The sequence below is a fragment of the Chrysochloris asiatica genome, unplaced genomic scaffold (assembly GCF_000296735.1).
Source record: "Chrysochloris asiatica unplaced genomic scaffold, ChrAsi1.0 scaffold00070, whole genome shotgun sequence".
NCBI lineage: Eukaryota > Metazoa > Chordata > Mammalia > Afrosoricida > Chrysochloridae > Chrysochloris > Chrysochloris asiatica.
Window position 1 is genome coordinate 15,851,391 of NW_006408588.1, and position 22,011 is coordinate 15,873,401.

The window sequence follows — 22,011 nt, forward strand, 5'->3', positions numbered from 1 at the left end:
GACAGAAGATACATCTTCATGATGAACCTGACCTATACTCAGAGCGGTAGTTACTCTAAATACCAACAGAGAGGGAAAGAGTCTTCAAATCAAGTTTCAATGCTATCCACTCTGTACACAGGGTTGATAGGGACGGGCAACTTAAGACATTGGCTACCTAAAATGAGGGTGCGATAAAGGCACGAAGTGACTGGCTTACAAGGTTCCAAGAGGGAGTTTAGTTTAAGAGTATGCGGGGAAAGAAAGAGTCCCCACTGAATAGCTATCATCTTGTCTAGATAAATCTGGAGAAAGGAGATGAGGATAAGATTTGTAAGATTCAATAGTGAATAATTGTTATCATGACTAATCGCGACTGTCACACTTGTAAAGGTAGATGTTTTGTAACAAAAAAAGGGGAATGGTTAATCTTACAGTCCAGACACAGAGGACCCTAGGACCATCAAGAGAGAACGCACAAATAGAGTGCAGGACCTTATCCAGAGAAGCAGCGCCAGAGATGGGGGCATGGAGAGTGGCAGCGGCCGAGGACTCTAAGATTCATGGACTAAGAAGAGAAGGACTAAGAGCTGGTGGCCAGGAGCAGACTTGCAGAATGTGCCCTTTGGAGATGTAGATTATTATACATGCCTGAAAAAAAACAAAGAACAAAAAAAACCCTTATGAATAGCAGTGAAATACTGTCAACACCAGAATATTGAACACTGAAACATGATGAATAGCACCAGAATGTTGTCAGATATAGTGCCACAAGATGGGACCCTCACTTTGGGAGGCACTCAAAATAAGACTGGGGAAGACAACCCAAAAACAAGGAAAGAATCCTAAGAGCAACTGGAGAAAAATGAAAAGTTACCTACAGAGGAGAACCAATAGACTAAGTTCTGATTTGTCCACAGAAACCATGCAGGCAAGGTGGCAAGGGGATGGCATATAGAAAACGCTGCAAGAAAAAAAGTCACCAATCAAGAATTACATACCCAGCAAAGCCATCCCTCAAATATGACAGCAAAATTAGGACACTTTCTGATAAAACAGAAATTAGACTAATTTGTAATGACCAGACCACCTTTGAAAAATTGCTGAAGGATATTCTTTGGACTAAGAACCAACAACAGCAGACAACAACCTGAGATTACCATACATGGTAACACCACCCAGAATTCAATGCAGATGTTGAATGATTTAGCGCAAAAGACTTCTACAAGACTGAAAATAGGGAGCCAGAGATACCAATTTATAACGAAGTCAATTACAAAGCAGAAAGGAAGAATAGCATTGATACAGAAATTCCAAATAGCAAGTAGGTCAAGTAAATTTCAAGATAAAACACACTGTTTTAAGCTGGGGGAAAAAATTAATTACCGGGTAATCTTAAAGAAAATTCATGCACCTCCAAGTAAAAAAAAAAAAAACCCAGAAAAATCAGAATTATTTAGTAAACATTAACACACAGAAGTGAAAACGAAAAACAAACTCACAAAGAAAATGAACTTAGCACAGGAAATTACATGGAACAAAGAATCCAGCAGCACCCGAAAAAAGTACACAGAAAGCTGACAGCAATCAATTCATAACCTATTGATAAGTATACTTAATGTAAACAGATTAAATGTAGCAGTCAAGAGAACAGAATGAATTTTAAAAAACCAGGATCCTTCCATTTGCTGTCTATAAGAGATGCATCAAAAGTATAGAAATCACCAAAATGCTCATCTACAGAAGAATGGTTACACAAACTTTGGTGCATACCCACAATGGCATAGTAGGAAATGTTGAATGAAGAATGAGGATACATCTGCGAATTACCTCACAACATGGATGAACCTGGAGGACTTGTTAAGTGCCATCCAGTCAGTTCCAACTCATAACAACCCTATATAGGGTTTCCGAGGAGCAGCTGGTGAGTTTGAACCACCAAGCTTGTGCAACCTTGTGGTTGAGCACTTATTCTACAGCACCACACCAGGACTCCTAGAGGACATTATGCTGAATGAAGTTAGTAAAAGACAAATACTGTATGAGATCAATGTAAGTTAGAAAAGGTTTTCTTGATAACCTTGGGGGGGAAGAGGAAGGTAGGGGGAAGGGAGAATTATTCATGGGTGGCACTGTAGGACAATGCACTGGACCCCAAGGTCAGTTTGAACCACAAGGTCAAACTCATCAGCCACTCCTTGGAAATCCTATACAGGGTTGCTATGAGTCGGACAGCATTTAACAAGAGAAGGTAAGACACAAGTGTTAACATGAGTGACAAGGCAGACAATATACAACAAGAGGGGGGTTGGCAGAACAAAGATGAAGACGCAAGAAGGAATGTAATAGTTAAAGTGAATCGAGATAAATATTGTAAATGATTGGTACATAGACAGGATTGCAATGAAGCAAAGTATATGGGTTTTTTGTTGTTGTTGTTGTTGTTTTTAATGTAAAACTGATGATTTACAACATTTCATACAATTCCATTGTGGGTATGTACTAAAGTGCTCTATAAACCTTCACTCAATTCAAAATTTAAAAAAGAAAAAGATGGAAGGAAAACACAGAGGAACTGTTTGAAAAGGAAATGATCGATGTTCAACCATTTCAAGAGATAGCATATGATCAAGAACTGATGGTATTAAAGGAATTGGGGAAAAACAAGGTTCTAAGAATAGACGGAGTACAAACTGAAATGTTTCAACAAACTGAAGCAGTACGGGAGGTACTCACTCATCTACGCTAAGAAATCTTGAAGACAGCTACCTAGACAAATGATTGGAAGAGATCCCTATTTGTACTCATTCCAAAGAGAGGTGACCCAACAGAATGCTGAAGTCATTGAACAATATATCATTAATAGGACATGCAAGTAAAATTTTTCTAAAGACAATTCAAAAATGGCTGCAACATTACATCAATAGGGGACTGCCAGAAACTCAAAATGGATTCAGAAGAGGATGTAGAACTAGGGATATCATTGCTGACATCAGATGGAGCTTGGCTGAAAGCGGAGAGTACAAGAAATACGTTTACCTGTGCTTTATTGACTATGTAAAGGCTTTTGACTGTGGGAATCATGCCAAGCTATGGATAACACTGAAAAGACTGCATATTCTGGAACAGTTGGTTGTGCTTAGAGGAACTTGTCCATAGACCGAACAAGGTGATTTTGAATGGTATAAAGTCAGGAAAGGTGTGCACCATACTTATTCAATCTGTATGCTGAGCAAATAACTGGATTACATACAGAAAAAAGTAGCATCAGGGTTGGAGGAAGACTCATTAACAACCTGCAATATGAAGATGATACAACCTTGCTGGCTAGCTGAAGAGGACTTAAAATACTTACTGATGAAGATCAAAGACCACAGCCTTCAATATGGGTTGCACATCAATGTAAATAAAAGAAAAATTCTAACCACTGGACCAATAGCTAGACAGAGAAAAGATTGAAGTTGTCAAAGACTTCATTTTGCTTGGATCCACTATCAACACTCATGGAAATAACAATCAAGAAATCAAACGTATGGAATTAGGCAAATCTGCTGCACAATACCTCTTTAAAGATACCAGTTTGAAGACTAACGTATGCTGATCCAAGCCATGGTAGTTTCAATAGCTTCATATGCATGCCAAAGTTGAACAGTGAATAAGGAAAAGTCATAGAAGAATTGATGCATTTGAGTTATTATGGTGTTGGAGAAGAATATTGAAAGTACCATGGACTGCCCTAAGAACAAATAAATCTGTGTTGGAAGAAGTACAGGAGAATGCTCCTTAGAAGCCAGGATTGTGAGACTTCAACTATCATACTTTGGACACCAGGAGGGACCAGTCCCTGGAGGAGGACATCATGCTTGGTAAAGTGGAGGGTCAGTAAAAAAGAGAAAGACCCCCAACAAGATGGATTGGCACCACAGTAGCAGCAATGGAATCAACATAACAACCACTGTGAGGCTAGAGCAGGACTGGGCAGTGTTTTGTTATGTTGTGGATGGGGTTGATATGAGTCAGACCCAACTCTACGGCACCTAACAACAACAAATAGCATTCTTGTTTTTGCTGTTAAGTGCCGTCAAGTCGGTTCTGATCCATAGCGACCCTGTATAGGGTTTCCGAGGGGCGACTGTGACTGGTGAGTTTGAACAGCGAATCTTGCAGTTCAAACGGACTTTGCAGTCCAGTACATTAACCCACAGCACCACCACGCCAGGACTCCTTGTTAAAATAGCTGACTTCTAGAACTGGTCTGTATTTTGACTGTCCCAAGGTTAATATCCTTGTAATACTGTAGTATTGTTTGGGGAAGATGTTACCATGTGGGAACCTGGGTTAACGATACATGGGATTTCCCTGTATTGTTTCTTACTACACGGACCTACAATTCTCTCAAAATAAAAACTTCAAGGTTTATCTATGTAGGAGCAAACTGATATCTTAAAAGATTACATGAGAAGCTCAGGGGCAGTAAGTTATGTTAGTGGTAGTGGGATCATTTGGAAAAGGATAAAAGAATTACTTGAGGGCGGAGGATCATAAACAATGTCACTGATTTGTACAAAGTGGCTTCAAAAAGTTCATGGAAAAATGGAATGAAAAGATAATGGAATTTTTCCACTGACTTTTTGAAGCCCCCTTATACATGTATAGTTTGTTGAAATGGTGTGTCCTCCGCAGTGCATATGTTCACTCATAAAATTAATTATTTAAAAAATAAAGTAAAATTTCTTAAAATTCCCTTTTCTCAGATGACTGGAATTGGAAAACATAAAATTTGGCTGCAGTCGTGAAACTGGGCTGCAATATCCAATCCCACTTTCCATCTCAGTTATTCCACGGCCAGAGCTAACAGCAACATAGCAGCGGGAGATGCCGACAGCTATCATGATCGATATTCCCATGTGCTAGCTGAGGTTCAGAAAGGTCAGGTCACTTGCTCACTGTCACACAACGAGGAAGTGTTAGCAGGGAGATCTGAGCCTTCATCTTAGTTCTTTAAGTCCAGCCCTCTTTGCCCTAAGGTTGGGAGCACCAGCCCTGTATGAGCATCTGAACTTCCCTATCATAAATATCCCAAGAAGCTGCGAAGCCATCACGGAATAGGAACTCCTAGGACAGAGGAGAGTGGGTTCCCAGCCTCAGGTGCGCACACCACACCTGCTGACCTCCAGGCCCACCCTGCAGAGTGTCCGAGGCATCCAGAGCCAGACTGCATCACGTCTAGGATCCCATGTCCACTTGCAAACTTGATAAGATCAGGCTTCTGAATTTTTTTTCTTAATGGAAGTAAAATAATTCCTGTTTTCCTCTACCACCACCTCCCCCCTCCTTCCTTCTCATTTTCCCTCCCTAAGCTGGACCAGATCCCAGGCTTTCGGAAGTAAAAATAGCCAAGTGTGCAGGGGCCGCAGCAGTGGGAGGCAGTGTAGGTTTCTTTCTTTTTGTACTCAGGCACTAAAAATAACTGTCTAAGCTCCGCAAAGCCTGCCCTGCACCTGGACCAGGCCTGGCCCAGCTCTGCCCCAGCTCTTTTCCAGGACACTCTGACAGGGCAGGGGGTGGGCGGGATGGTGAGCCCTCTGTGCCCCGTCGCTCTCCTGCTGCCCTGTCATAGCCCATGGTTTTCATGGTCAAGAGCCTTTTCTTCCTCCTACCCAGAAGCCCCTCTTCACCTCCCCACAAATCCAACATCCTTGTTTTATTAACGATATAAGCAGGTTCACATTCAGTTTCATACTCCCATCTAATGGCAATGTTGGGGGTTGGAAGAACACATTGCTATTCCCACATGAAAAGTAAGGATCAGGAATGTCAGGCAACTTGCTCAGAGTCACACAGCCAGGAAATGTCAGCAGGATCTGAACTTGGATCTTGGAGCCATACCACAAACCTAGTACCATCTCAGAATGCCCTGGAAAGCCTCTGAACAATGCAAAAGCTGAGGAGCTACCCCAAAGAGACTCCGAGTCAGTAGGTCTGTCGTGATGTTAGGAATCAACATTTATTAAAAGTTCCTCTAGTGATTCTGACTATCCACCAGGGCAGGGGAATGTTGTGCTAAACCGATTTTATGTAATATTTTTATCTGACTTAGGTTTTTACCAGAAGTCTTGAAGGTTGACTTACTGTCTAAGTTCTACTAAACTACAGCTGATTCATGTCTAGAAGACAAAAACACACAAGGAGGGGTATGGAACCTGGTCTAGAGGCTGTGAGTTATGCCGTCTTCCTGATGGATGACCAAGCCCAGCGTGATGTCCTAACACTCGTTTACATGCTGGCCTTCCTCCGGCCACCTGTCCTGCAGGAGTTTCTGTGACAGGTGAGCTGGCCTTGCTGTCTCAGACACAATGGCTATTTTTAGCTGCCTTCTGCCTGGTGACATATCATAGCAGTGAAGAGTGGCTCTCACCTAAGGGACAATCTTGTAGATGGAGAAACACACATGCCACCTAATTTTCCAGGGTCTGTGCCAACTGCTCTGTGGGCCCTGGGCCCTGAGATGGGAGAAGTGGTAATGAGTGAGAAGCCGTGAAATGCTGCCAGTTATAGGAGTGCTGGTAGCATAGTGGTTACGAATTGGGCTGTGAACCTTAAGGTCAGCAGTTCGAAACTACCAGCTGTTCTGTGGGAGAAAGATGAGGCTTTCTGCTCCCGTAAAGATTTGCAGCCTCAGAAACCCTGTACAGGGTCGCTATGAGTCGGAACCAACTCCACGGCTCATAACCACCACCACCATTTTCATGCTGCTTTCTCCTCTGGAACTTTCTCTCCCAGGACTCCAAGGCTCTAAGGACATTTCTACAAGCCTGCAGTGAATGCATTTGCTACTTACAAGTTTCCCGGGACAACGGTATTTCAGTCCAGCCTTCCTTCCTAAACTTCCAAGGGCTTTGTTAAAGACCAAAGCGCTACATTGAAGTTGGAAAGGGCTCCTTAGAATGAAGAAACAAGATTCTATCTTATTCTGATAACTTCCCAGCTCTGTGACTTGGGCAAATCACATAAACTGAGTTGGATCAGATCAGACTCAGTAGATAGCTTTTGCCTGCTACCACCCTCTAGTCCCTAGTGTGTGGCAGACATTGCTAATCAATCACAGCACTCTGGCCTGCTGGTCCCAGACACTACCTAAGAAGCCTTTTCAATTACTCTAAGGCAGTCACTAAGGAGCTCTGGTAGCAGAGTGGTTATGAATAAGGCTGCGAACTGCAAGGTCAGCAGTTCAAAACTACCAGGTGCTCCACGGGAGAAAGATGAGGTGTCCTGCTCCCGTAGAGATTTACAGCCTTAGAAACCCTGTACAAGGTCACTATGAGTCGGGCACAGAGCAGTCACTACCACCTCAGAGCTGACAATCCATCAATAGGTAGTTGGCCATCCCTAGGCTGGATGGAGCCTAAGGTTCTTTCTAGCTCTAAAATTCTGATTCCTCGGGAACTTCTTAGATGGGCTTCAGGGAATCTGTGAAGTTCCTCAAACTGTCTGCAAAATATCGTATATATGTACTTGTGTATGTTTTTCAGTAGAGTTTTCACAAATAGTATGTATGAGTCCCTAAACCAACGATAACCAAATCCAGAGCAGGTATCTTGAGTAGCATTAAACAGTTAAGTGCTCAACTACCAACTATAAAGTTGGTGGTTTGAACCCATCTATAGGCACCTTGGCAGAAAGGTCTGGTGATCTGCTTCCAATAGGTCACAACCTTAAAAACCTACGTCACCACTCTACTCTGACACACACTGGGTTGCCAAGAGTCAGCACTGACTTAGAGGCAAGTCTCTCTCTCTTTTTTTTTGTCTCTTGGCTTTTTTTAAATCAAGAGCAATTGTGTTCGAGGCTACCAGAATAAACAAGTAAGCAAACAAACAAAAAGATCATTTCAGACGGGGAGAAGTTCACAGAGGAAGTAAACAAGAGCTATGAAGAAAGTAATGGAGTGGGAAGGAAAAGCAACTTTAGCCAGGTGGTCAGGAGAACTTTCTGAGATGATGACATTTAAGTCGAGATCAGAAGGATGAGAAAGAGTCGGCCATTCCAGTTTGGCGCTGTGGGATAAAGCACTAGATCATAAGGACGGTTTGAACCACAAGGTCGATGGTTCAAACTCACCAGTGGCTCCTTGGAAACCCTATACAGGGTTACTATGAGTGGGAAAAACAACAGGGTGAGTTTGTCATGTTGAGGACAATGCAGCTGGACCAGAGTCCCCAAGGGTGAGGACCACAGGAGGTATGCAATGACTTAAGAGGATGGGAGGGGCTTGAAAAACAGAAGTGTTTGGGTTTCTAAGTGAGATGCAAAGCCACTGAGAAATGGGAAGCAAAATGATAGGATGGTATCTGTTCTTTAAACAGATCTCTGGATGCTATGGGGATTGGATTAAGTAGGAGCAAGAGTGTAAACAGAAGTTGTTGTTGTTGTTAAATGCAATGACTCATAGTGACCCTGCATAGGGTTTCCCAGGAGCTGCTGGTGACCTTGAACCAACCTTGCATTAACCAGCAGTGCCACACTAGGACTCCACTGCCACTGTAAAAACGGCCTAGGGGAGGCGTCTTGTGATCTGCTCATCCAGCTTCACCTGGGAGAGAAGGTCAGTTAGGGAACAGATGGAGTACTTCTGGAGAAACATGGTTCTTCCTTGGCCTAGAGTCATAGCCATGGCAATAAAGAGAAGTAAAAGGAGCTGAAATATATTTTGGACATGAGACAGGAGGAGTCAAGGGCAACTGGTAGGTTTTTGTGTGAACAATGGGTGAAGTGCTTCCTGAACTGGGAAGACTGGGAGTGGGGAACGGGCAGGGTGGGACAAATCCAGAGTTCCTCTCGAAACATATTTAATTTGTGAACCTAGGTGGAGATACCAGGAGGGTATTAGAATCTAGAATTCAGGAAAGTTGGGGCTAGAGGATATAGTCTTCCATATCTGGACTTAGGGTGTGGTCCTGTAGGATAAGCACTGTAGAATGAACCACAATGTGGGCAGTTCACACCCACCAGCTGAAACCCACCCGCCACTCCAGGGCAGAGATATGAGACTTCTTGCTTCTGCAAAGATTAGGAAACCCTACACAGCTTCACTATAAGTCAGAACAGACTTGAGGGCACTTAACAACAACAAGGCTGCTCCTGAGTGAATGAGGTGGCTCCATAGGATAAGCACTGGACTATGAGTCACAAGGTTGGCGGTTTGAGCCAACCAGCCACTCTGGGGCAGAGGGATGAGACTTTCTGCTCCCACAAAGATTAGGAAACCCTATGCAGAGTTGCTATGAGTCAGAACAGACTCGATGGCACTTTACAACATATCTGAATGAGCTCATCTGCAGGACAGACATGGTAAAGAAAGCTGAGTACCAAGACCAAAATAACACCGAAATATAAAGGCCAGGGAGAGGACCCTACATGGGCAGACCAGTTTAGAGAAAACTAGGTAAATGTGATAGACGAGAAAAGCATATAAGGAGGACTGGCCAACTGGCTGGGACATTGCTAAGCACGTGAGTAAGCTGAAGATAGACAAGTGTCAGAGGCTATGGGGGTCTTCAAATGTACAGTTAGCAGGATGTGGTCAGAATCAAAGCCCATATGGCGTGGACCCAGGAATGACCAGCTTGTCACACTCAAAACCCCTCCCTCAGAAAGATTAAACACTGAAATATCAACCCTGGTGGTGCAGTGGCTAAAACTAAAAGGTCAATGGTTCAAACCAACCAGCCACTGCAGGAGAAAGATGTAGCAGTCTGCTTCTGTAACCTTCAGGCTGCTAACAACCTCAAGGTCAGCAGTTTGAAATTACCAGTAGTTCCATAGGAGGAAGATGAGGCTTTCTGCTCCTATAAAGATTTACAGCCTCGGAAACCCTATCTAGGGTCGCTGTGAGTTCATGGCACAACACCATCACCATTATCCAATGCTCTGAGACACTGGAAGCATTCAGCTAGTGTGTGCATAGAAGGGAGTATGGTTTGGAGTTTTTGAGTGCAGTTAAAAAATTCTTCTCTGAAGTGCTAGAAACTTGGTTTGTTTCAGAACACTAATGTATTGTGGAGAAGAAAAAGTTTTAAAAGCAAGTCATCTTTCATTCTCTTGCTTCATTCACAGAGCTACAGAAGTGATATTTCTGGCGTGGGCTAAAGGCACAGTACTCTATAAATACAAAGCCATTAAATCCTATGCATTGGGAACCTGATCAGGGTCTCCTTTTAATTTCCTGACATGAGCTGGCCACTAACCCAATTACCCAGAGTCCCCAGAGGAGCCCTCCGCCTTCCCAACAAGCACAAAGAGGGAGTGAGAGCATATTGCATGGATGTCAGCCCAGCTTTCACTGAAATCAAATATCTTTTAGAAAACACTTGGGGAAAGGGAGGTAGGAGCTGTGGGGGAGGGAAATGAAGTGGGGCTGGAAGGCTAGTGGCTCGAGGCAGGTGAAGTGAGGTGAGAAGAAGGTGAGGCCTGCAGACACAATCTGACTGGGAGAGTTACTGGAATCCCAGAGAGCTCCCTGGTGAAACGCAGCAGATGGTGTTCCAGGTTCTTATGGAACTTGCCTTTGAGGCTGAGTCATTCCACATCCTAGTCAGGCTCACTTCCTAGAGGAGGGTTTCTCTACTGTTTTCCCAAAGGAACCCAGATAGGGAATAGCCCAAGAGGGATCCCACTCTCTTAGATGCTCACCAGCCAATCCAGAAAAACAAACATGGCAGCTGGATACCACATGCCTTCGCAGCTGCTAAGAAGTTGAGCACAAGCAAGACTATCTTTGAATCCAATGCTAGTTTAATGCACCAGAACACAGACATCTTAGAGCAAAGCCATAGTGGGTTCGCCAAAAGGAATCATTCCATATGGTCTCCACCTTCACCTGGTGATATAGAGCAGGGATCAACAGCCCAGTTTTACACAAGGGGGTCAAAGCTGTGAGAAATAAAGAGTATACAGCTAGACAAGAAACAACAGATGAGGAAGTAGAGCGCAATGCATTAGTTGCTAACCCAGTTCAGATTTTGTACTTAATTTTTTTTTGTAGAAAATATATTTTTAAAATGAATATACAGATTTTCACACACTAGACTTGCTTAAGGGAAGTCAGACCTTTCGACAGTGCCTACATCCCCAGCCTACCCGAATGTCCAAGGTCAGTTCAGGGAGCAGACTCCAGAGTGACCCAGCATAGTCCCGGCCATTCTGAAAAGCTTTGATGTCTGGGTGGAGAACAGCCTCCAGGGAGAGGAGGAGCCAGAGAGATCTACCTCTCCCTTGGCAGTTAAAGGGCTCCCCAAATCATGAAGTAGGCCCTCTGAATGTTTTATTCAAAAGGAAAATTATAAAAGGTATAATTATATAAAAGCTGCTGGATAGGAGACAGAAACAGCCTGCAGATATGCAGGAGAGATGGAGGAGGAAGAAGCAAGAGAGCATTCACTCTCCACCCCCTTCCTGGGCCCTCCATCTCTCCTGTAAGCCCCAGGACCCCCAGTCCCCAATGTGGGCCCATAAAGAGGGAGATTAAAGTTTTCTTTTCAGAGTTAAGTCAGACCATGAGAGGGAGGAATGGAGCCCAAGCTGGTCCCGGGAGCCTGAGCCCCCAAAGATGAGGAGGGGAGGGAACACCCAAACAAAAGCAGGAACCATCACATCTGCCAAGAGTCCCCACCTGGCAGGGACCCAGGCTCCTGAAAGAGGCACGTGCCTCCTAAGGGGCCGGTCCCCACGGAGCTGCAGATCCCAGGATCTTGCCCAGGCTCCACGGGAGACAGTACTAAATGGAGAAGCTCTGCTTTGTCCTCACAGAGCCTTTGTGTCCTTTTCCCTTTTGGGTTTAGAACTGCCAACACTCATGGAGGGGGTAGGAGCCTTCTGTTGGCCACCCTTCCTCCTCCAAGCTGAGCTCTGTCGAGGGTCTCCTCTACAGAAGGGGCTGGCCATGGGAGCAACAGCAAGATCACCTCAGCAGCTGCTCCTAGAACAGCCTTGCCATCCCCGGGTTTCCACCCAAGTCAGAGACCCTCCTGAGCCCTCCACTAGGCCGACCACAGGGCTATTTACAGTGTAGAATTTGAGGGGTCTCCAGGGTCAATGCGGGAGGTCCTCCTGCCTGTCCTCACCACACAGCATCCTGGGACACGGCATGGACCTCACTGCTCTCACAGGTGGCCCAGCCGGCTCTCTGAGCTGCTGCCCATCCTCCATCCTGATATTCTTGGCAACCGACTTGTCTGTCTCATGCCCCCATTTCTGCAGAGCAACAGGAATCACCCCACTCTCTTCCCATAGAGACCATACAGCTCAGGTGTTTGAAGCCGTGGTCCCTCACCCCTGCCCGGCCCAGCTGTGGGGGAAGTGAGAGCTAGGCTCTCTAGGAAAGGGGACACCAAAGCTCCAGGCTCCAGCTCTATCCAAACCAGGTGTCACCTCGCCCCAACCCAATTTTGTCATGTTTAACGTTCAGGGTACACTGGTAGCCAATGAAGATTCCTTCTGCCCTAAGTTCCTCAAAGTCTATAAAGTAAACAGAGACACCACATACTCCAACTAAGAAATACCAATCAGCACTGGCCCCCAGTCTGACCCACCCAGTTTCCCAGAACCAGGGGCAGCGCTGAACTCATAGACTTAAGAGGAGGGAGTCTCTCGCAGGCTTGAGAACCCACAGGTTCCCTACAGTACACAGAGAGGATGACAAAAGGACATTCCCTGAGAAGTGGGTCTCTGGGTCATCTTTGTGCCTCAGTTTCCCCATCTGTGAACACTAGGATGCTCTGGAGTCACAGAAAGAATGAGGTCAAGAGGAAGGTAGCAAGGCCAATTTTTAAGGGGCTACATTCGCTCTGCTCTGCATAAAGTTGCTATGAGTCGGTACCAACTCAATGGCACCTAACAACAACAACAAACATTCTACACGGGGGTAAGACCAAAACTGAACTGAATCAAATTCATCTTTGTGAGGGCACCATGCTAAAGACACACAGCCCAGGAGCAGAGCCAGAGCAGCCCTGTTACTAATCTGAAAAAGAGGGCAGCTCCTTCAGTGGACATCCCACAAATCTGCTGGAAGGTATCTAAGAGCTAAGTATGGGTTTGGCCCTCCTCCCATCCCCATCGCCAAGGGTTAAAAGCATTCTAAAGGCCAAAGTCCTGGTGCACACAAAGGATAGTGGAGCTTCTATTTTACAGGTACAGAAGCTGGGCCAAGCAGAGGTAAATGTAGTAGAAAATAGAGCGGGGTTGGGGGGTGTCCAGCTTCTACAACACACGCAAGTCCAAGCAGCACATGTAAGTTCTGCTTGGAGGGGAAGGTGGGAAGAGCGCCCCCGAAGTTCATAAAAGTTGGTCTGGACTTCGGTTCCCACCACCGTCTTCCTTCTTCCTCCTTCAGAAAGATTTTATTTTTCTCCCTCAGAGCAGGTAGCAGGCTCAAATCACTGTCTCTCTGTTAGCAGTCAAGCACTTTAACCACTGCATCACCAGAGCCCCTTCTGGTCATCCCTACATACCTCTTTTCCCTGCCTCCTCTCATTTCTGGAGTGATCCCAGAGCCCAGAAGCATAATAACTCATCTGCAGAAATCTCCACAAACTCTCTTAGAAGTCAGGGAGGAGGGAAACATAGAAACCCACATAGCGCAACCTTCAGAAACCCAGGCCGCTCAACAGGGTGGGTTAGGAAGGAGACCAAGGGTGAGGAAGAAGCCACGGAGGTCATTTAAAATCTTATAATAGTTGTTGTTGTTATTAAGTGCTGTCAAGTCAATTCCGACCCATAGCAACCTTGATAGGGTTTCTAAGGAGCCGCTGGTGAGCTTGAACCACTGACCTTGCAGTTCAAACAAAGTTGCAGTCTGATGCATTAGCCCATAGCACCATACCAGGATTCCTAGTAGCCTCACTCAAAAAGGTAAAAGTGCATGTGATATTCATTTCAATAGACAGGTTTTTTTTACCCCGTAGCGCAGTGGTTATGAATGGGCTGCGAGCCGCAAGGTCAGCAGTTCGAAACTACCAGCTGTTCCGCGGGAGAAAGAGGAGGTTTTCTGCTCCCATAAAGATTTCCAGCCTCAGAAACCCTGTACAGGGTCGCTATGAGTCGGAACCGACTCCACGGCACATAACAACAACAACAACAACAACATAGCTAGACTGGAGTCCTGGTGTGGTGCTGTGGGTTAATGTGCCAGACTGCAAAGCCATTTGAACTGCAAGAATGGTGGTTCAAACTCACCAGCCACTCCTTGGAAACCCTATACAGAGATGCTATGGGTCGGGATCGACTTGACGACACTTAACAACAATATAGCTAGAATATTACCAACTCAGCATGCAATCATTTAAAAAATTATCACTGCATATTTTACACGTCTTTTTTACTGTTCCAGGAGTCTTGGTGTGGTGCTGAGGGTTAAATGTGCTGGACTTCAAGGTCAGTTTGAACAACAAGGTCGGCAGTTCAAGCTCACCAGCTGCTTATTGGAAACCCTATACAGGGTCGCTATGAGTTGGAAAAGACTCGACAGCACTTAACAACAACAACAATTGTTGTTCGATGCCGTCAAGTCTATTTCAACTCCCAAGCCCATGTGACAGCACAAAACGGCCCCATAGGGCTTTCTAGGTGGTAATATTTACAGAGGAACCCTGGTGGCACTGTGGGTTAAACAGTAATGGGGTCAGTGATTCGAGCCACAAGTGTCTTACTCCTTAAAGATGTATAGCCCCGGAAACCCTATGTGTCAGTTTAACTTTGTCCTATAAGGTCGCTAAAGGAGTTCTGCTAGCGTAGTGGTTACGAATTGGGCTGTGAACCACAAGGTCAGCAGTTCGAAACTACCAGCCACTACGTGGGAGAAAGATGAGGCTTTCTGCTCCCGTAAAGATTAACAGCTTTGGAAACCCTGTACAGGGTTGCTATGGGTCAGAACTGACTTGACGGCACTTAACAACAACAACCATAAGGTCGCTATGGGGTTCATATCCCACTCCTGGCACCCAGGATTCTACTGGGTGGAAAGAGTTTGGGTATGGTAATGTTTACAGGAGTAGATGGACAGTCATTTTGCACAGTTACTGGGTGAGTTTGAACAGCCAGCTTTTTGGTTAGCAGCTGAGCACTTAACCACTGCACCAGCATGCTTACAGAACATCGACACTCGGACTAGCTGCATTTTAAGTGCCCAAAAGCCACACTGTGGCCACCATACTGGATAGTGCAGTTCAAGTACTGCAAAAAGAGAGGCAAAAAGGAAGGAGAGGAGAGGAGGAGTTGGGGAGCCAGGAGGCAGGAGAAGTAGGAGCTTGTTCACTTCTGTCCTAGGAGACAGATGTCCACCTATGGGGACACAAAGCTGCCCTTTGCAGGTGGTTGTTGTTGTTAAGTGATGACCTCATATAGGATTATTAAACCTTTCTGTGCCTTAATGTCGTTATACCCCAAGTCCTCTGGTGTACGGAGAAGCAAACCAGTAAATGTCCTAGGAGCAGGCCATACCCTGCCTGGTATTCTGTCACATCTGAAATTCCCAAATGGGAAGGCTCTTGAAACCAGGAAACCAAGGTGGGCGTCACCCAGACCTCCAGCCCTATCACAAGCTTCAGTGGATGTCACCCAGGCTGCAGACCTATCCCCCTAAGCCTCAGTGGGTCTGACCCAGGCCATCAGTCCCCCTCCCCTCAAGCGTCCAAGCGTTGGTTGGCGCCACCCAGGATGAGGGCACTTGAGAAGCCAGTGGGCCTCTTACCTTCTTTCAGCATCCCCACTTTGAGACACTTCATGAAGCGACAGGCCTGGCAGGACTTGCGCCTCCGTTTCGTGATCTCACATTCGTTGGTGGCAGGGCAGCTGTACTCGATGTTTCCTGCAACCAGACACAGAAAGGGTTGCCAGACACTGTTCCAGGCCCACTTGGTCAACAAGCTGGCTGCGAGGTTGAAGGGGTTAATCAGGTGGATCCACACACAACCCCAGACTATCAAAGCTCTGAAATACGTTCTCTCTCCACACACAGACACACACACACAGAGCATCCCAAAGTGTCAGAATCAACGTTCTGAATCCTCTTCTGTAGGTCTGAGTGGGTCAGGCAGCCCTTTGGAAGCACGCTCCAGAGAAGAGTCAAACTGGGCTGGGACATCAAAACCCACAGAGCTGACATCTTCTCCCAGGAACAGAGTACCAGCCGCACCCACTGTGTAGACTCTGAGCCAGTACAACTCGCCCCCTCCCCTCCCCACCACACCCAACCAGGACCCCTAGGGGAGGCAGGGGAAGTGCATTCTCAGAATACCACCTCTACTCCCCTTCTTGGACTCTCTGGATGGTGCACAGGGTCAATATGCTAGACTGCTAAACAAAAGGCTGGCAATTCAACTCTATCCAGAGACGCCTTGGGAGAAAGGTCTGGCAATCTACGTCCAGATAGTGTGCCACTGACAATCCTATGAAACACAGTTCTACTCTGACAGGGGTCACCATGAAGCAGGGTTGACTTGATGACAATTTGGTTTCACCAGTTCTTATGTCAATCTGACCTGTGTGGCTTCTTGGGAAATCATTCCAATAGTCACATAAGCATGGTAAAATTGAAAAGATAAACCTACTGATCCTTTAAGAATTTTCCATATGGGATAAAACGGACAACAACTTGAAAGATTAGGCAGGAACCTTAGCGGGGAGTGAGTTGGTGCTAATGAGGGAGGAACAATTCAGAACAGGAGGCTGAGAACCATAGGCAACACAATGCAAATATCATCAGTGCCACTAAACTGTACACAGAGAAATTGCTGAATTGGTGTACTGTATATATTTCCAACAACAGTAAAGTGTGGCGCTGTGGGTTAATGCGCCAGACAGCAAAGTCGTTTGAACTGCAAGGTTGGTGGTTCCAGCTCACCAGCTGCTCCTCGGAAACCCTATACAGGGTTCACTATGGGTCGGAATCAACTCGGCGGCACTTAACAATAACAACAAACATTTTTTTTAAAAAATCATTGTATCATAAAGAATATAAAAAAGACCACCAGAAGAAAGGAAAACATATATGAACTAATATACTTTGTTTACAAGATCACCAAGGCCTTAACTCATCTTGGCTTAGAAGCTACCACAGGATTTCTCTGTTGCATGTCTCTCTCCAGCCTCAACAGGCCCTCTTGTTCGGTGGATCTCAGTCAATCTACATAATTACCACTTCCTGGGACTCTTTGGATTGCCTAGAGAGCCCACTGTGCTCCCTCTATCTCCTTGTCTGGCCGGCTCTAAATCCCCATGGCCCACTTAGGTGGATTTTCCTTCTCTGAGTCGACCACCACTGACTTGTCAATTACCCTGTGCTTGTCCATCTTCTCCGCTTACCCTGGCTCCTCTCTGTGTTCCAAGTGATCAGCACACAGTAGATGCTCAATATATTTAGGAGGGTGAGTGACTGTGGAAACCTATTGCCATCTGTCCCCTCTCTTTGATCCCAGGGCATCCTCATCAGCTGTGCAGGAATAGCTGGTAGAGAGCAGGGAGCCCTAGCCTTGGGCTCAGGGATGGTGGTTCCAAGCTTAAACAGCTCTGGGAGAACTTGTAGACTCAGAGGAATGACATCTAATCTCTGGTAGTAGGTGAAACACAAAGGGTTAAGCACTCTGTTGTTGTTAATTGCCTTTGAGTCAATTCTGACTCATAGCGACCCTATGTAGGGTTTCTAAGGAGCAGCCGGTGGGTTTGAACTATCAACCTTGTGGTTAGCAGTCCAGTGCTTGTCTTATCGTGCCAAACAAGGACTCCGTTAAACACTCTATTATGAGCCAAAAGGTTGGCAAGTTTGAACCCACCAGAGACGCCTCAGAAGACAGGCTTGTAGGTAAGCTTCCCAAAGACCATATAGACTTGAAAAGCCACTAAAGGGCAGTTCTGATCTGACATACATGGAGATTCCATGAGGCAGAGAAGACTTACTGGCAAATGGTTTAGTAACCAATACATGCAAATCTATACAAGTCTGGGGAGTCCTGGTGTGGTGCTGTAGGACAAGCACTGGGCTCCTAACTGCAAGGTCTGTGATTCAAAACCTACCAGGCGCTCCTCAGAACTGACTCAACGGCACTTAACAACAGAAGGAGTCTGGGGATCCCAGGGGCTCAGTAGAATAAGTACTGGACTGTGAAACACAAGGTCGGCAGTTCAAGCCCACCAGCCACTCTTTGGAAGAGCGATGAAACTCCCTGCTCCCTCAAACATTTGCAGCCTCAGAAAGCCTCTACAGGGTGGCTGTGAATCAGAACCAACTCCACAGCACTTAACAATAACAAAAAGAGCAGGAGTCTGACTTGCTCTTGAACATACAGTAACTAAGGCAAATAGAAGAAATGAAGTAAAAGAGGTGAACAGAAGATTTTTAAAGTGCAGCTAAAGAAAACAAAGTATTATAATGAAATCTGCAAAGACATAGAGTTAAAAACAAAATGGAAGAACACACTTAGCATTTTTCAAGTTGAAAAAACTGAAGAAAAGATTCAAGCCTCAAGTCTATGAACAAAATATTGACTAATGCGGGAAGCATCAAAAGAAGATGGGACGAATACAGAGTCACCATACCCAAAAGATGTCAGCTCAAGGACTAAGGTGTGCCTGACCTAAGCCATGGTATTTTCAATAACCTCATATGCATGCTTTTGAGTTACAGTGTTGGAGGAGAATACTGAAAGTGCCATGGGCTGCCAAAAGAACCAATAGATCCATTTTGGAAAAACTGCAAGCCAGAGTGCTCCTTGGAGGCTAAGATGGCCAAACTTTGTCTCTCATACTTCGGACATATTGTCAGGAGGGCCAGTAGCTGGAGAAGGATATCATGTTTGGAGGAGGATATCAGAAAAAAGAGGAAGACCCCCCAATAAGATGGATTGGCCAAGTGGCAGCATTGAAGGACTCAAGCGTGGCAACAGTAGTGAGGCTGGCCCAGGATCGGGCAGTGTGCTTTGCATAGGGTCGCTATGAGTCGGTAACAACTGGATAGCACCTAACAACAACAACAACAACAACATACCCAAAAGAATGAGTACAACCACCTCAGGAGGTAGCATATGATCCAGAACCAATAGTACTGAAGGAAGAAGTCCAAACAGCACTGGTAACATTAGCAAAAAACAAGGCTCGAGGAATTGACAGAATACCAGCTGAGATATAACAGCAAACTTCTGCAATGCTGGAAGCACATACTGGTGTATGACAAGAAATTTGGAAGGCATCTACTGGGCCAATTAGAAGAGATCCATATTTGTGCCCCTGCCTAAGAATGATGATCCAATTGAATGCACATATTATCAGACAAAATCATTAATATCATGTGGCTGTGGTAGTAGTGGTGGTGGTAATGTGCCAATTCATAGCAACCCTGTATAGGGTTTCTGAGGCTGTAAATCTGAAGGGAACAGAAAGCCTCATCTTTCTTCCGTGCAACTGCTGGTAGTTTCAAGCTGTTGACCTTGATATTAGCAGCCTGATTCATAACCACTACGCTAACAGATTTTGATGAACATAATTCAAAAATAGTTACAGCACTTACTACTAATAAAGATCAGAGACTACTTAAGTATGGATTACACCTCAACAAAAGAAAACAAAAATCCACTCTGGCAAGATGGTGGACTAGGCAAACTAGCTAAGTGGACTCCCTACAACAAAGACATGAAAGACAAAATAAAACAGACTCAAATGAAAATTCTGGCACCCTGAACTTTAGAAGAAAGGTTAGAGAGGCGAAGGAATGTTTGCTGGGAGGCAAGACCCACCAGGGACAGCAAGAGAGGGAGACTGACTGGTTAATGGCTGGCCACATGTAGCTCAATCAGCTTGTCAGCAACTTTGACAGTGGAAGGAGGGCTGGCAGAGCAAATTCGTGCGGGCAACAGAAAAGGTGCAATTTCTTCTTTTCCTCCACATTCCGCTGGTGACCATAAGTGTGGGCAGCTCCCACCCTCATCTACCCACAGCACAGACCCTGCTCTCAGGAGTTCAGAGCTACGTGGTTGGAAGCCACGGTAGTGTGAGGTGGGGGGCTGTGCTGCTTTGGTGTCTGGATTCAGTTGGTCTCACCTCTAGACCTACAGAGCCCACAGAGCCACAAGACTAGCAATTTAACCAGTCACAGGGCTCCCAGCTTCCCTGTGGTCCCAACACACACTGAAACCAGCTCCATCAAAGGCTCCCAGGAACTACTTCCAGAATGCGTGCCCTGAACATAGCTAACACCAAGGTCAACAGGAGCTCCATCTAGGGCCAGGAACTCTGCTGTCACATGCCTCCCACACCCACCTCATGAGCAGTTTGAATTACAGAAGCACCCCAGATATTTCTCCCCTCAGGATCCATCAACTGCACTGCTTGTTTTTACAAACACAACAACCTCACAATGCCCCTGAGATAACAGACAATTTTAGCTCACATGAAGAAATAAGAGAGTAAGCCTCAAACAAATGACCAATGTGCAGAGCTAGAAGATGCTTCTGAGGAAGAAAAGGTACTAGAACTAACTGAAAAAGAATTCAAAAGAATAATTAGGTACCTTCAAAGTATTAATAGAAAGATTGAGGAAAGCAAGGAGAACACAACAAAAACTTTAGAAGAATTCAGGAAAACCCTACAAGAGAAAACACTAAATTAATGCAAAATTTGAAACAATACAAAACCTGCAACTGGAAAACCAGAAGAGTCATACTAAGATTTCAGAAATGGACAGTACATTGAAAGGGCAATAGATTCAAAGTAATGGAAACCTGAATTAGAGAGCTTGAAGAGAAATCTCTCAATACTAGTATGCTAGAAGAATAATTGGAAAAAAAGAATGAAAAAAAATGGAATAAAGTCTAAGAGTTCTGTGGGACACCATGAAGAGGAGCAACTTACAGGAGATCAGAATTCCAGAACAGGAAGAGATAAGAACAAAGAAAATTGCTGAAGAGTTATTGGAAGAAAACTTCCCTAACGTCATGAAAGATAAGATAAGCATACATGAAGCTGAACAAACCCCAAACAGGATAGATCCCAAGAGAAAATCACCAAGACGTATCATAATCAAGCTCTCAAAAATCAAAGACAAGGAAAGAATCCTGAGAGCAGCTCAGGACAAATGAAAAGTTAACCTACAAAAGAGAACAAATAAGTCTAAGCTCTGGTTCCTCGGGAGAAACCATGATGGCAAGAAGGCAATGGAATGACAGATACAAAACTCTGAAAGAAAAAAAAAAAATGCCAACCAAGAATCATACACCCAGCAAATCTGTCCCTCAAATACAAGGGTGAAATTAGGACATTTCCTGATTAACAGAAATTAAAGTAATTTCTAATGACTAGATCAACTCGTAGTGGTTACGAATCGGGCTGCGAACCTTAAGGTCAGCGGTTCGAAACTACCAGCCGCTCCGCGGGAGAAAGATGAGGCTTTCTACTCCCGTAAAGATTTACACCCTCGGAAACCCTATACAGGGTCGCTATGGGTCGGAACCGACTCGATGGCACATAACAACAACAACAACAGATCAACTTTACAAAACATGCTAAAGGCTGTTCTTTGGGCTGAGAACTAACACCACCAGCACACAACAACCTGAGATTACCATACTTGACAACACCACCCAGAACTCAATCCAGATATAAAAGTATTTAAAGTAAAACAAATCTACAGGACTGAAAATAGGGAACCAGAGCTATCAATGAAGTCAACTAGAAAGCAAAAAGAGGAAATAATGTAAAGAACTTCCAAATGGCAAAGAAATCAAGCAGATTTCAAGATAAAGCAGACTGTTATAATCAGAGAAAAACATAAATTACAGGGTTGTTGTTGTTGTTATGTGCCATCAAGTCGGTTCCGACCCATAGCGACCCTGTATAGGGTTTCCCAGGGTGTAAATCTTTACGGGAGCAGAAAGCCTCATTTTTCTCCCGCGGAACAGATGGTAGTTTCGAACTGTTGACCTCACGGTTCACAGCATGATTCATAACCACTATGCTACCAGAGCGCTCTCTCTCTCTCTCTCTCTC

At 45.1% G+C, this 22,011-nt stretch overlaps 1 protein-coding gene across 3 annotated transcripts in view; it reads right to left on the reverse strand.

The window, feature by feature from the left end:
- ESRRB (estrogen-related receptor beta) overlaps positions 1 to 22,011 on the reverse strand; it is a 180,286-nt gene that overhangs the window by 48,584 nt on the left and 109,691 nt on the right. For 2 of the 3 annotated variants that reach the window (XM_006864780.1, XM_006864779.1), the window contains one exon: positions 15,728 to 15,844. The exons of the other annotated variant lie outside the window; for it this stretch is intronic. In XM_006864780.1, coding sequence (XP_006864842.1) covers positions 15,728 to 15,844 — 117 coding nt within the window. The remainder of the gene's footprint in view (positions 1 to 15,727; positions 15,845 to 22,011) is intronic. 3 annotated transcript variants of the gene reach the window in all.